This window comes from Scyliorhinus canicula, chromosome 13 (assembly GCF_902713615.1).
Source record: "Scyliorhinus canicula chromosome 13, sScyCan1.1, whole genome shotgun sequence".
NCBI classification, from domain to species: domain Eukaryota; kingdom Metazoa; phylum Chordata; class Chondrichthyes; order Carcharhiniformes; family Scyliorhinidae; genus Scyliorhinus; species Scyliorhinus canicula.
In genome coordinates, this window is record NC_052158.1 from 139,027,297 (window position 1) to 139,042,246 (window position 14,950).

The window sequence follows — 14,950 nt, forward strand, 5'->3', positions numbered from 1 at the left end:
TAATTAATAAGTTTCAATTGTGTGCTCATTCGTGCAGCTTTCTAATCTTCTGTATTGCACAGTTCAATGCTATGTCAATCCACAAAGCTAATTTTGACTGCAATATTTTCAGCATTATGGCTGCCATTTTATTCCCAACATGGCGTCCATAGTACTGACGCACACTTCTGGTGTGAGCCACACCAAATGCCCTTTAGGGTAGAATGCGAGCACAGATATAGGGAGCATACACTGGAAGTGTACTGGGTAGGCAAATCATGATGGTAATTGGAGTTCAACGCTTCAACTAACGCCCTTTCTTAACCACGCACAGCTTAACGGGCATTCAGCAGGGCAGCATGGTGGTGCAGCGGTTGGCCCTGCTGCCTCACGGCGCTGAGGACCCGGGTTCAATCCGACCCTGGGTCACTGTCCGTGTAGAGTTTGCACATTCTCCCCGTGTCTGTTTGGGTCTCACCCCCACAACCCAAAGATATGCAGGGTAAGTGAATTGGCCACGCTAAATTGCCCCTTAATTGGGAAAAAAAGAATTGGATACTCTAAATTTATTTTTTAAAAACAGGCATTCAGCAGCAGAAAATAACCAACCCTTCCCACAGCATGCACACATGAAGGTGACATGACATCCCCAACACCACCACTGATACCCACAGGACTCCCATGGGAGACCTCCATCAGTGACCCCATCATATCCCCTCACCAGAGACACCTTCAGAACACCCCATCAGAGCAGAAGTGTTCATAAATATTGTGATTAACATCAAACTAGGGTGCTTGATATGTATTCAAGCATGATGGGAAAAATAAATCAACAATTCACCAAGCAGCTGTATCTGGAGTAATAAAACTGACAATCACTGGCTAATGCAATGTATTGTGTGAAAATGAATGGAAGATTTGCATTTCAAAGGCTATTAAGGGATTTGAAGCCATTTGAAGTGCACTGGGCTTTTGAGGAAACCTCTAACACATGAAACACTGTTTTAAACATTTTTGTCTGAGGCAGCAGATGTTAGGGAAGGGTATGAAAATGCGGCGTTTTTTCACTCCCCTGCCTGGACTGTGTGGTGAATTATACTGCATTGTAATTCATACTGTATTGCATTGCATTGTATTGTGTCCTTGTAGGCTCTGTATGTGAGCCGTTGCGTGGCTCTGCCCATAGGGGGAGATGAGGAGTTTGTACTGGGCTCCACCCTTGGCTCCGCCCATGGCTCCTCCCACTAACCGGAAGTATAAAGTGCTGCAGCCATAAGCCTGCTCTCAGTTCCTCTGGTCGCAGGCTGGCTTAGTTGTAAGACTATTAAAACCACAGTTTACTTCCAATCGTGTGTCTAGTGAATTGATGGTCACATCAGACTACTCTTCAGTTTTCAGGCAGGTATCTTTCATGGAGGCCTCTGAGGGGGAGGGGATGTAGGGCGGGGAGGGGGGAGGGCTGGCGGTAGGATTATTGACATTGTGGGGAGGAGTGCCTTCCGATGGACTTTGGAGAGCACCATAGTTATGCACTGACTCCCTTAACCTACCACTGGGTCAACCGCACCATGGCCACAATTGATAATAGTTGCACCAAATCCCACCGAGAGGAATTAATCGTGCAGCTCGATGGCAGGGGGGCAGACCATCAGAATAGCGCCCATCCTGTTTTTTGGTTGCGCTCCATTCCTCACCTGATCAGGAAACCTGCAATCGTGACTCCACCCCAGTATGTGTCTTCCCTTCATCACCTCCTGCACCTGTGCCTCCAGTGCAGCATCTGAGGACTTTATAGCACCCACTTTCACTGAAGTTGTACTATAATCATGCTCTTAATTGTAGATCAAACACTCTACCCCAGCCACTTGCAGCACAAGCTGCAGTCAGAATGCATTTTATCTTTAAGAGGTACTGACTGGCGTTATGTAGTGTTAGCCTTGAATGGACTTAGGCCTCCTGCTGAGATGTGCAGTCACTCAAATGCACTAAGTGTTGAACTGCACTCTACAATTGTTTAAATGAGTAGACAGCACAAAGTTTGCAGGCCGCCCATATTGGAAGCAACGGACATAGATTTAAAAAGCAGGGCAGCACGGTAGCATTGTGGATAGCACAATCGCTTCACAGCTCCAGGATCCCAGGTTCGATTCCGGCTTGGGTCACTGTCTGTGCGGAGTCTGCACATCCTCCCCGTGTGTGCGTGGGTTTCCTCCAGGTGCTCCGGTTTCCTCCCACAGTCCAAAAACGTGCAGGTTAGGTGGATTGGCCATGATAAATTGCCCTTAGTGTCCAAAATTGCCCTTAGTGTTGGGTAGGGTTACTGGGTTATGGGGATAGGGCGGAGGTGTTAACCTTGGGTAGGGTGCTCTTTCCAGGAGCCAGTGCAGACTCGATGGGCCGAATGGCCTCCTTCTGCACTGTAAATTCTATGTAAATCTCTGCCCCTATTTTGCGGGGTTATCTAACGTTACCCCCAAATATGTTACAATGGTACGCAGTAAGAAAGTAAAAATGCTGTAATTTTATATTGGGGCATTATTTTATGGTTCCCCCGCCAGCAGGTTTGCAGGTGGGGATTGGTGAGGACTGGGATTGGGGGTTGCAGATGTAAAATGTCCCGGTGGCCTTCCTCCTACCAGTCACCAACCTGTTTGCAATTTGTACCTGTGGCAGGCGAGGCCTAGGGAGGCCTGCTCGTCCTAGCCCAATTGAAAGGGCCCCTGACTCAATTTTGAGGGTGACAGGAGGGGTTCGGGGTCAGGGGAAAAGCCTGGCAGGTCACCCTACTTTCCACATTGGTGCCCCCCTTGGGCGATTTGATCTCCGGCCTCAACATCAAGGCCCTTCACCCCTCTCCCTAATCCCCGAGGCCTCCCCTTACCTTCACTACTGTGACACCACCCCTGCACTTACCTGGTCCTGGACTCTGGGACTTTGAATCTGGGGACAGCTTGTAGTCTCAGTCGTTGCCACTGGTGCTACTGAGATCATGGAACTGCTAGCCAATCAGATTGACCAGCAGCTCTCAGAGGTAAGACTTTCTCCTGACTGAGAAGCAGGTGTCCCGTCTCCAGACAATTGATCCTCGGCTTGAGAAATGGCTGTGGTGATTGGTGGGGTGCATTCCCCACCAACTCTTGGGGGTGGTGTCTGAAAAATCCTGCTCGCGATTTGAGGCCTTAAATCACATTTTCAAAAAATGTGTGCCGCTTATTCCCCAGTGTCACAATGATGAGACAAAACATTCTTCTGAAAAGCTGAAGACATTTTAACTGATTAGCAGTCTTTGCAAATCCTTCTTTTTTAGAAAATATTTTATTGAAGCATTTAAAATTTTCACAGTTTAACACGTGGGCCGACACATGTGTGTATATATAAAATAAAAACTCCCAAAAAAACAATGTCCCCAACTGCCCGTGCCCTATTTCCTAACTACCTGTACACTGAGTTCCCTGTCCTTATTTAACACTACCATGCTTCCCATTTTCTTTCTCTCCCTCCCCCCCCAACCACCTTACTGCTGGCGCTCAATTTTCTTTGAAGAAATCGATGAACGGCTGCCATCTCCGGGCGAACCCCTGAGTTAATCCTCTCAAGGCGAACTTGATTTTTTCCAGACTGAGAAACCCTGCCGTATCGCTGACCCACACTCCTGACTTTGGGGGCTCCGAGTCCCTCCATCCCAGCAAAATCCGTCTCTGGGCCACCAGGGAAGAGAAGGCCAGGACATTGGCCTCCCTCCCTCTCCTCCTCCCCTCCCTCCCTCTCCTCCTCCCCTCCCTCCCCCTTGGATCCTGGATCATCCGATACCCCCAAATATTGCCAGTTCTGAACTCTGGGTTACCCTCCCTGCCAGGACTTCTGACATAATGTCTGCCAGAATCCTCTCAACTTCGGACATGCCCAGAACATATGCACCAGCCCTTGCAAATCCTGAAGAGGGCTAACAAGCGATAGTCAAAAATGAAGTAAAAGGAAATTCCATGCCTGGGTAGGCGTCTGCAAGCAAATGACGAAGCAACTCACCTCCCTTTTGATGGCTCCCGAAGTGAGGTGTCACTGCACACGCCAGTCGTGACTAGAGTGGTACCACAGAGAAGCACTCCCCATAGATCAATACTGGAGCATGTCTGCAAGGCAGTGGGGGCAGAATTCAGGCTAAAGAAGTCTAGCACTGTCATTGGCAGTGGCAGCCCTGTGCACATGTTGGCTACTGTTGTCCGTGCAGCAGGTATCACACCTCTGCATCTGTCGCTGCTGAGCTGCACTGAGTGAAGACACTTCCTCACAGCCATTTCTGGGTAGGTATGACAGCGCTTCTTAATGTATTTAGTGGCATTTCAAGGGGTGGCCAATCAGGCTTTCCGGTACCATTGGCCATGCTCCCAACTTTATATTGCAAAAGCATTTTTCTGGTCCAGCTTCCCTTAGGAATAGGAGTCCTGAACATACTGATCATCTGCAAAAGCAGGATCTGTAGACATCGTGGGATGGTGGTCCCATGAAGTGAGCACAGAATACCTCTGACCAATCAGAAAATGCTCCAATTTTTGTTGCATAAGTTCAGATCTATGAACTTGATTGCTTTGATTTATTGTCACATGCACTGACACAGTGAAAAGTATTGTTCTGCGTACAGTCCAGCAGATCATTCCATACATGAGAAAAAACAGGACATATGATAAATACGCAATGTAAATACATAGACACAGACATCGGGAGACGCCTACGGAGTGTCGTACTACTCAGTAGAGAAGATGCCTAGGGAGATCAGTTCAGTCCATAAGAGGATCATTCAGGAATCTGGTAACTGCGGGAAAGAACGGTTTTTGAATCTGTTAGTGCGTGTTCTCAGACTTTTGTATCTCCTGGCCGATGGAAGAGGTCGTAAGAGAGAATAACCCGGGTGGGAGGGTCTTTGATTATGCTGCCCACTTTCCCGAGGCAGCAGCGGTGTAGACAGAGTCAATGGATGGGAGGCGGCTCACGTGATGGACTGGGCTGTGTTCACAACTCATCATGCAGTCACGTGAGCCTACAAATCTCAAAGCTAGGAAAAGCCAGCTGGTGCATCAAGAGTGTTGCCAACTTCATTATGACTTGAACATCACACTACCCCTGCAGTACAAGCCCCCACTGCAGCCAATGAACTCATTCCCCACTGCAGTCAATGATCTCATGGGAGATGCAGAAAAACCTAAGGACAAGCAAAGAAACACACTCTTGAAAATTCCTTTCTGACAGCCCCTCAGGCGATCTAAACTGATCCAAGAGATCTTGTGGACCAAGTGTTATCTACAAAACCATTTGAATTCTAGATGCCCTTAATGGTAAAGAATGCGATCTGCAACAGACGAGAATGTACATTTCTGGTTAAAATATTCACAATCAACTCCACATTATAAATAATTCAAATAGTTGTCAATGAATTTAAGACTGACATCTATTGCCAGTTTGTTCGGAGGATGAACTCACTCATAAGTTTTTTTAAAATGTGTAGAAAGAAAGAGCAGCATCTGTCAAACTGACTCCAGTGGAGCTTGGTGGATGTTGGCAGTTATTGACTCCCCAGCCTAATTGTTCTCCCGAGGGGGTGGGAAAGTTCTAAGAGGAGAAAACTTTGTGGAATTTCTTCTGGAAATTAAGCAAAACCCTCCGGGATCTCGGCTGAAAGCTATAACCTACATTATTATCGTTCAACTATGACCTATCACATTCCACAGATGAATTGACAAGAGCCGTGCTAAATTGTTCCATTAAGAATTTCATTAACTCTGTCTGGGATTGCTCAGTCTCCTTCAGATCCTATAAATGCCAGAGTTTGGTTATTACCCAGTGATGCATCAACAGCCACCCAGCCAACTATTTAAAACATGCTTGCATGTTAAATATATTTAGGTGTTTGAATGCATCACTTTACTGATGTGAATTGTAGTGGGGTACAGATATTTTACTTGTAATGTTCCACATGGACCTACGGGGTGGGAATTCTTGTCTTCCCTGCTAGGTTGGGATGTCTCAATTACCTAGTGTATATAAGGTTGGCCAGTGAGACACCGACCAGGCACGAACCCGGTAGGAATCTCCCGGGAAGGGTGTATATTCTGTTTCTCGTTGGGCCCAACACACAGAGATTGAGAAGGGGATAACATCAGTGGCTTGGTCACCTGAGACCATGGGCGGGATGTAACTAAATGGGAACAAAGTCCCATCGTGAGGGCGATCAGCCGCATGCTTCCTGGTGCTTGCAGCGCTGAGAAACACAATACTATCGAGCGGCACTCAGGTTAGATTGAGGGCCTCAGCGGGGAACACGATGCTAAGGCCACACAAAGCTCTGTTATCTGCACTAAGGAGCTCTGCTCGCCGGAACTCCTCAGTGTACCTAGAGATCGGGACACCATTTTTAAATGATGTCCCAATTTCTGGAGCCCCCCGACACAATCCCAATTCCATGCAATCTTTAGCAATGCCAACCTGGTACCCTGGCAGTGCCACCTGAGCACTTTTGCAGTGCCAGGTTGGTACCTACATGGCATTAGCAATGCCAAAGGGCATTAAAGGGGACCTCCAGTCTCCTGGGAGAATCACAAGTGCCATTCTGCCTGGTCCTCATTTGTGGAGACCAGCAATGAGTAGCACTCGCCTGAGGTCTCCAAGGCAAAGGGGGTCAATCCCAAAGCCTCAGGTGCCTTGGGAATATGCACATTAGAATGAGGCTAGATGTCTCGCTCTAATATGCAGATTTGTCAAAGAGTGATCCCGCCCACAACGGGTGGGATTCACAATGCAATGTCTCGTGAGATTGTGTTAAATCCCGCGAGACATTGCGAGCCAGGTAAATCCTGCGAGCGGGGTCTCCCGGCTTCTGTCGGCCACGTTGCGCTGCGGTGCACTGCTTTTCGGCCGCAATGTGGCCGTTCGATCACGCGCCAAGTGTTCATACATCTGACTGACAGCAAAAGTAGCATTGTCAGGTTTATGTTAACATGTGGGCTAATGTCTGGGGTTGGTGAAGGGATGGGATCGTTGTTATTGATATGGGGATTGACATTGCATTCGTTACTGATTATTGTTTATTGTTGGGTTGTAAATTTGTGAGAAAATGTGAAAAAGGAGGAGAATTAAAAAATGTATTTTTAAAAAAGTGACATTGTCAGAAGCTCGACAGGAGCCACGCCCTTTTGGCTCTGAATTTATGCAGGCTTGATGGTCAGAATGAAGTAAAATATTTTTACATCTAAATATTTTAAACATTTGATGAATTGTTTCTTTTTTTACTTTCCAAGAACCATGAGGACAAGGAGTGGAAGTTTGCCCGTGCAAAGCTGTGGCTGAGCTATTTTGATGACAAATGTACTTTACCCCCACCGTTTAACATCATCCCCTCCCCAAAAACTATTTGCTATCTCTTCACAAGTCTCAATAAGTGGATCTGCTCTCTCACCAGTACGGGGAAGGTGAAACGCCAAAACAGCCTCAAAGTAAGAAATCTCTCATTCGGAGCTTGAATCATACTGTGCTCGACAACTGGGAAATTATATTTATAGAATCTTTTAAAAATGTGATCTGTACTTATACTTGCGCAATAATGTGATCGTCACCTCTATGAAAAGCAAACATCTAGAAATAGAAACACATTTGTAATGTTAGCCTTATCATGTCCTATATTTAAATAATAATACCAAAAACTGTAATTCACTTACCAACACCCGAGACAGCGTCCAGTTGTGGTAAGCTGTCAGTTTCTGTAACTTAGCACAGTGGGCTAAGACAGCTGGCTTGTAATGCAGAACAAGACCAGCAGCATGGGTTCAATTCCCGTTCCCGCTTCCCCAACAGAATGTGGTGACTAGGGGCTTTTCACAGTAACTTCATTGAAGCCTACTTGTGACAATTAAGCGATTATTATTATTATAATTATTAGTTTCCTTGAACCTTATGCAGTGTGTGTCTCAGTGCCAGATTCTGTTTGTGTCTGTATTGTGTGCTGGATAAAAATCAAAGAATTTCTACAGTGCAGAAGGAGGCTATTTGGCCCATCGAGTCTGTACCGACCCCCTGAAAGCACACCCTACCTAGGCCCACCCCCCTGCCCTATCCCTGTAACTCCACCAAACCTGCACGTCTTTGGAGACGAATGGGCATTTTAGCATGGCCAAGCCACCTAACCTTTTACATCTTTGGACTGTGGGACGATACCGGAGTACCCAGAGGAAACCCACGCAGACACGGCAGAACATGCAAACTCCAGTCACCCAAGGCCAGAATTGAATCCGGATCACTGGTAATGTGAGGCAGCAGTGCTAACTACTGTGCCATGGTGCCAACACATAATTGCAGATTTCACTTCACTCAAGGCTAATATCTATCTCATTGATGTGTACATGCCCAACGCAAGCTAAATAAAAAGCCATGGTCAAGTAAGACATGATTTGCATTTATTGTGTCCTAAATGTCCCTGTGCCACATGCCAGTGAGGCGAGAAATAGAAAGATAGTACAGCTAAACAGCTGGTGTAGGAGGGAGGAGTTCAGATATCTGGACCATTGGAATCTCTTTGAGGGCAGGTGGGACCTGTACAAGAAGGACTGGTTTCATCTAAATGGAGGGTCATAAATATCCTGGCCGCGAGGTTTGCTAGTGTCACATGGGAGGGTTTCACCTAGTATGGCAGGGGGCTGGCAATAGGTCACAAGGTGAAATAACTGAGGGGGAACTAGAGAATAGGGCCAGTGATACTCCGAGGAAGAGCAGACAGGGAGATGTTGCTGAACACAGCGATACTGGTGGTCTGAAGTGCATTTGTTTCAATGTGAGAAGTATAACAGGTAAGGCAGATGAACTTAGAGCTTGGGTTGGTACTTGGATCTATGATGTTGTTGCTATTACAGAAACTTGGTTGAAGGAAGGACAGGATTGGCAGCTAAACGTTCCAGGATTTAGATGTTTCAGGCGGGTTGGAGGAGGATGTAAACGGGGTGGGGGGGGTTACTCTACTGGTTTAGGAGAATGTCACAGCTGTACTGCGGGAGGACACCTCGGAGGGCTCATGGTGCGAGGCAATATGGGTAGAGCTCAGGAATAGGAAGGGTTTACTACAGTCCTCCCAACAGCCAGCGGGAGATCGAATAGATATGCAGTCAGATTTTGGAAAGGTGTAAAAGCAACAGGGTTGTTGTGGTGGGTGATTTTAACTTCCCCTATATTGACCCGACTCACTTAATGCTAGGGGTTTGGATGGGGCAGAATGTTTAAGGAGCATCCAGGAGGGCTTCTTGAAACAATATGTAGACAGTCCAAAGAAAAAGGAAACATTTGAAAGGGCTAGAAGGCTGGGAACAAACTCAAGCAAGGAATCAGAAGAGCTAAAAGGGGTCACGAAAAGTCATTGGCAAACAGGATTAAGGAAAATCCCAAGGCTTTTTATACATATATAAAGAGCAAGAGGATAGCCAAGGAAAGGGTTGGCCCACTCTAGGACAGGGGAGGGAATCTATGCGTGGAGCCAGAGGAAATGGGCGAGGTACTAAATGAGTGCTTTGCATCAGTATACCAAAGAAGACTTGTTGGATTTTGAGTCTGGTGAAGGGTGTGTAAATAGTCTGGGTCACATTGAGATCAAAAAGGAGGAGGCGTTTGGCATCTTGAAAAACATTAAGGTTCCCAGGGCCTGATGGGATGTACCCCAGAATACTGAGGGGGCAAGAGAGGAAATTGCTGGGTTCTTGACAGAAATCTTTGTATCCTTACTGGCTACAGATGAGGTCCCAGAGGACAGGAGAATAGCGAATGTTGTTCCTTTATTTAAGAAGGGTAGCAAGGATAATCCAGGGAACTACAGACCGGTGATCCAGTAGGGAAATTATTGGGGAGGATTCTTCAAGACAGGATTTACTCCCATTTGGAAGCAAGTGACATATTAGTGAGAGGCAGCATGGTTTTGTGAATGGGAGGTCCTGTCTCACTAACTTGATTGAGTTTTTTGAAGAAGTGACAAAGGTGATTGATGCAGGTAGGGCAGTGGATGTTGTCTACACGGACTTCAGTAAGGCCTTTGACAAGGTCCCTCATGGTAGACTGGTACGGAAGGTGAAGTCACTCGGGGTCAGAGGTGAGCGGGCAAGATGGATACAGAACTGGCTCAGTCGTAGAAGACAGAGGGTAGCAGTGGAAGGGTGCTTTTATGAATGGAGAGCTGTGACTAGTAGTGTTCCGCAGGGATCAGTGCTGGGACCTTTGCTGTTTTTAGTATATATAAATGATGTGGAGGAAAATCTAACTGGTCTGATTAGTATGTTTGCGGACGACACAAAGGTTGGTGGAATTGCGAATAGTGGTGAGGACTGTCAGAGGATGCAGCAGAATATAGATTGGTTGGAGACTTGGGCAGAGAGATGGTAGATGGAGTTTAATCTGGACAAATGTGAAAATGGCAATGCATTTTGGAAGGGTTAATATAGGTGGGAAATATACAGAAAATGGCAGAACCCTTGAGAGTATTGACAGGGAGAGGGATCTGGCTATACATGTGCCTAGGTCACTGAAAGTGGCAACGCAGGTGGAGAAGGTAGTCGAGAAGGCATACGGCATGTTGTCTTCATCGGCCGAGGCATTGAGTATAAAAATTGGCAAGTCATGTTGCAGCTGTATACAACCTTAGTTAAGCCACACTTTGAATACAGTGTTCAATTCTGGACGCCACACTATCAGAAGGGTGTAGAGGCTTTGGAGAGGGTATGGAAGAGGTTTACCAGGATGTTGCCTGGAATGGAGGGCATTAGCTATGAGGAGAGATTTGATAAACTCTGTTTGTTCTCACTGGAACGACAAGAGGTTGAGCTGTGACTTGATAGACGTCTACAAATCATGGACAGAGTTGGATAGTCAGAAGCTTTTTCCCAGGGTGGAAGAGTCCATTACTAGGGGACATAGGTTCAGGTGTGAGGGGAAAAGTTTAGAGGAGATGTGTGAGGGAAGTTTTTTTTTACACAAAGGGTAGTGTGTGTGGAACTCGCTGCCAGAGGAATTGGTGGAAGCAGGTCCGATAGTGACGTTCAAGGGGCATCTTGACAAATAAATGAATAGGATGGGAATCGAAGCATATGGATCCCATAAGTGCAAAAGGATTTAGGTTGACGGGCAGCATGTTGGTGCAGGCTCGGAGGGCCGAAGGGCCTGTTCCTGCTATACTTTTCTTTGTTCTTTGTTTTTTAAAATCTCAAAGCAGATGTTAGCCCTTGAGTTACTTCTTAATGTCTCACCGGATGCAGCAATTTGTACAATAATAATAATTTTTATTAGTGATATAAATGAACAAATCAGTTTGCCAGTGATGTTGGTTAAGGGATCACCCCAGTGGAACTCAGAAAATGGCAGGGAACTTGTATATCCCCTTAAACAGGTAGAACGATCCTCGGTTTAATATCTGATTTGGATGGTGACAGCTCAGACAATTTGCCACTCCCTCAGTGCAACACTAAAGAGCAGCTTAGATAATGTTCTGAAGTTCTAAAGTGGGTTTGTTCAACTTTTGGGCTCAGGTGTGAGCATTGTATCACTGAATCAAATTGGAATCAAGTACAAAGAAGTCAAAGATGGGGGGGGAGGGATTTGCTGTTATCCTGGCGATGACACTGGGATTGTGCACCCAAGTAGGATCAGAGTGAAGGCACCACATTCATTTGTCGCTGTTGGAAACTGTACCTCAATAGGTACAGTGAACACTGTCTGCCAGTCATAGAAGTATAGAAAATTGGAGCAGGCGGAGGCCATTTGACCCTTTGAGCCTGCTCCGCCATTCGTTATGATCATGGCTGATCCCGCTTTTCCCCCCATTTCCTTTGATCCCCTTCACCCCAAGTACTATATCTAACTGCTTCAAGCTGGGGGAGAAATGGCAGCATCGGGGGAGTAACTGGGGGTCAGAGGAAGGAGTCGGGTGGTGAGGTTGGGTCCAGTCAGGTCGGGGTTTTGGGGAGTCAGAGGTGGGGAATCAGGTGGGAGAGTCAGCTGGTGATGTTGGTCCAGTCGGGTCAGGGGGACAGGTGGGAGTCGGAGGGTCAGGGTAGTTAGCAGGAGGTCAGTGGGGAGTTGGGTGGGCAGGTCAGGTCAGGTCGGGAGGAGGATTAGGGAGTCGGGGGTCGGGGTGGGGGGAGTGAAGTAGAGGTCAGTTGTAGCATTTCCCAAATTAGGTTTCAATCCGTCTGACATTTCCTGGGTAATTATCCAGGTAAGTAAGTTGGAGCTGACTGAAGTCTTCGACTTTAACTCGGAGGTGGTGACTTTTTTGAAGGGTCCTGGGGAGCAGGGGATTTGCCCATTGGAAGTTCAAACTTCCTGGGCAATACCCACAGAGCCATTGTGTTGGGACGTTCCGAGGGGATCCCATGGTATATCTTGGGGGCCATGACTGGTCTCCAACTATCTGGAGACCGGAAGAGCTGGACCAGTAGATTTTGCATTCACTGTGATAAGTAGAATTGGGAACGTTTGTTATTCCGATGTTTTAACTGAAAATTCTATTGAGCAGTTGATTTTAATTCATTGAATGACTATTTTTAGTAGCACTGATGGGCCGTGTATCTTTTAAGGTTTTTCCCTACTCCAAACAAATTGAATTTAGATTCTCAGTAGCACTCATGGAGAAGAGGCCAAGACCCTGAGGGAGAGTCACTCTAATGTACTTAGTGTTAGTCCATCACAGAATGGCATTTATTAACTGAGTTTAACCAGCTGGGGTGTAATGCATGATGAGGAAGATCTAGAACCATGCATAACTAACCCTATCCACCTTTAAAATTAATATATGTTCTAACAACAACAACTTGCATTTATATTGCGCCTTTAACAGAAACGTGCCCCAAAGTGCTTCACAGAAGCAGAATCAGTCAGAAATTGACACCATTCCAGGGGAGATATTAGGAATGAGTGACTAAGAGCTTACTTAAATAATGAGCATCTTAAAGAAGCTTGTCTATTGGATAAATAATAATAATAATCTTGAAATGTTGGTCTGAACCATAAGATAAACAACTCTTTTATAATTTTTTATTGTCTAACAAGGAGTGGAAGACCCTCAAACATAAGCGGGATCAAAATTACCAAAAGGTGATGTGTTGCTTGGTCCATCGTTACCTGACTGCTATGAGACAGAAGATGCACAGCACAGACCAAGCGACTGAAGAGAATCTGAATGAACTGCGCCAGGACCTCTCCAAATTCCGCAATGAAATGCGAGACATTCTTGGTTTCAGGACAGCAAAATACGCCATGTTCTATTCACGGAACTAAGATGTACTCCAGATTTGATGGGACCTGCGCTGACGTGGGTGTTACAATCGTGTTTGAAGTGTCACACTGAGTGAAAGAATTTCTTTGTCGTTATACTTTATTGTCAAATACGTATCTCGTCAAGATTCTGTTTGATGCAGTCTATTTTTGGAAATTCTGGAGCAAAGATAAGACGGTTACTACACTGCTGCAGTTTCTAACGTGGGATTAGTGTAACACAAATGATTGTGAATAATTTATGATAAATAGATACTGCCATTTTGTCATTGAGGAGGATGCTTCTGGTGTTTATTTCCCTCGAAGAAACTTTGGATTCTTGACTCTACTGTTGGTTCATCAGTGGTTAGACTGGATGCCCCAAAGAACTCAGTAACCCACAAGGCAGAACAAAGATATGGGGGACGAAAACCTGCATTATATTGGTAAAGGACACATTGGCAAGTTCTCATGAATTGCTATGTAAGCTATTTTAACATAGGCATCATCAGCTCGACTGACAGAAACGCGTTAATATTTCAATTAAAATTGCAGACTAAGACTTTTCAAATGAAGGTTTGAAAGCTTTCATTAGAAATCAGGCACCATGCATTTTTCAACCCTATAATCTCGTTTACAGTCAAAACAGCAGAGTTGCATATCTGTGTGCACTAACTATTGAGTATGGTGTTCTCCTTGTGTCAGTAAATCGTTCTTTTGCCTTCGCTTGCATTTAATCAATGTTTGAAATATTTTTTTCCCCATAATTGTTTTGCTCTGGGGGCGAGGAGTATCAGACCTGGGAAACAATACCGTTTTAGAGGATATGTGGCCTGTAATAATCCTGGAAATTTGAATCTTCAGAGTTGACCCAAGTACTAATCTCATGGCAGTAAGTTAGTATAATGGGCAGAGTTGATGAGTGTCATAACATGTTGGCAAACAATAATTTATTGGGCATTGTATGGGCCATTCATATTAGACTGGACATGACAAAGTATTAATTACTACGAGACCCTATGGAAGTTTAGCTATGATTGTGCCTAAGAGTAGCAGAAGACAGCCTGTACTGGAATGTGTTGGTGCATCTGGTTTGAAACGGGTTTTTGAAGGTGGCTGGTAAAGATTTGGAACTTCTTTCTTCCTGGTTCCACGGATACTTTGATGGCATGTGAAACTCGTAGCAATGGGGGAATGAAATTCACCATATTCTCAGGCTTGGCATGACATCTGCCTTCATCCAGTATTCAGTTCCATTGAGGTTTTGCACTGCTGTCACCCAGATAGAATCAGATGGTGCCATATTGACACACAACAATCCAGAACGGTAAATTTCATAAGTTAGTTAATATTTGAGCTAAACGAGGAAGAATTGGATGTGATTTGTGACTTTAGTAATGTAAAACTGTACAAAAGGGTATACCGCCTTCATTGGCAAAATTCATATAGTGCACTCTGTGGTATATTTTGACGTTGACAATTTGTAATGCAAATTATATTTTCTTCCAGCTTAAGAATGAAAAGTGTATCTAAACCTTGGGGGTATTGTTCTTGTCTTCACTGATTTAAGTAACAACACTTTATACTTGCGTCAACATTTTTTTATGCTTCGAGAAATTAGGAGTTGCACTTGAGTCAGAATGTGCAATGAATCTGTAAAGAATGACATTTGAAATGCCAATGTGTTTAAATTGATGAAAAA

General features: G+C 45.4%; 1 protein-coding gene across 3 annotated transcripts in view; it reads left to right on the plus strand.

Moving 5' to 3' along the window:
* Positions 1-14,950, plus strand: part of trpc1 (transient receptor potential cation channel, subfamily C, member 1) — a 123,156-nt gene extending 108,206 nt beyond the window's left edge. For all 3 annotated transcript variants that reach the window (XM_038817563.1, XM_038817564.1, XM_038817565.1), the window contains 2 exons: positions 7,269-7,463; positions 13,045-14,950. In XM_038817563.1, coding sequence (XP_038673491.1) covers positions 7,269-7,463; positions 13,045-13,272 — 423 coding nt within the window. In that variant the 3' untranslated portion in view covers positions 13,273-14,950. The remainder of the gene's footprint in view (positions 1-7,268; positions 7,464-13,044) is intronic.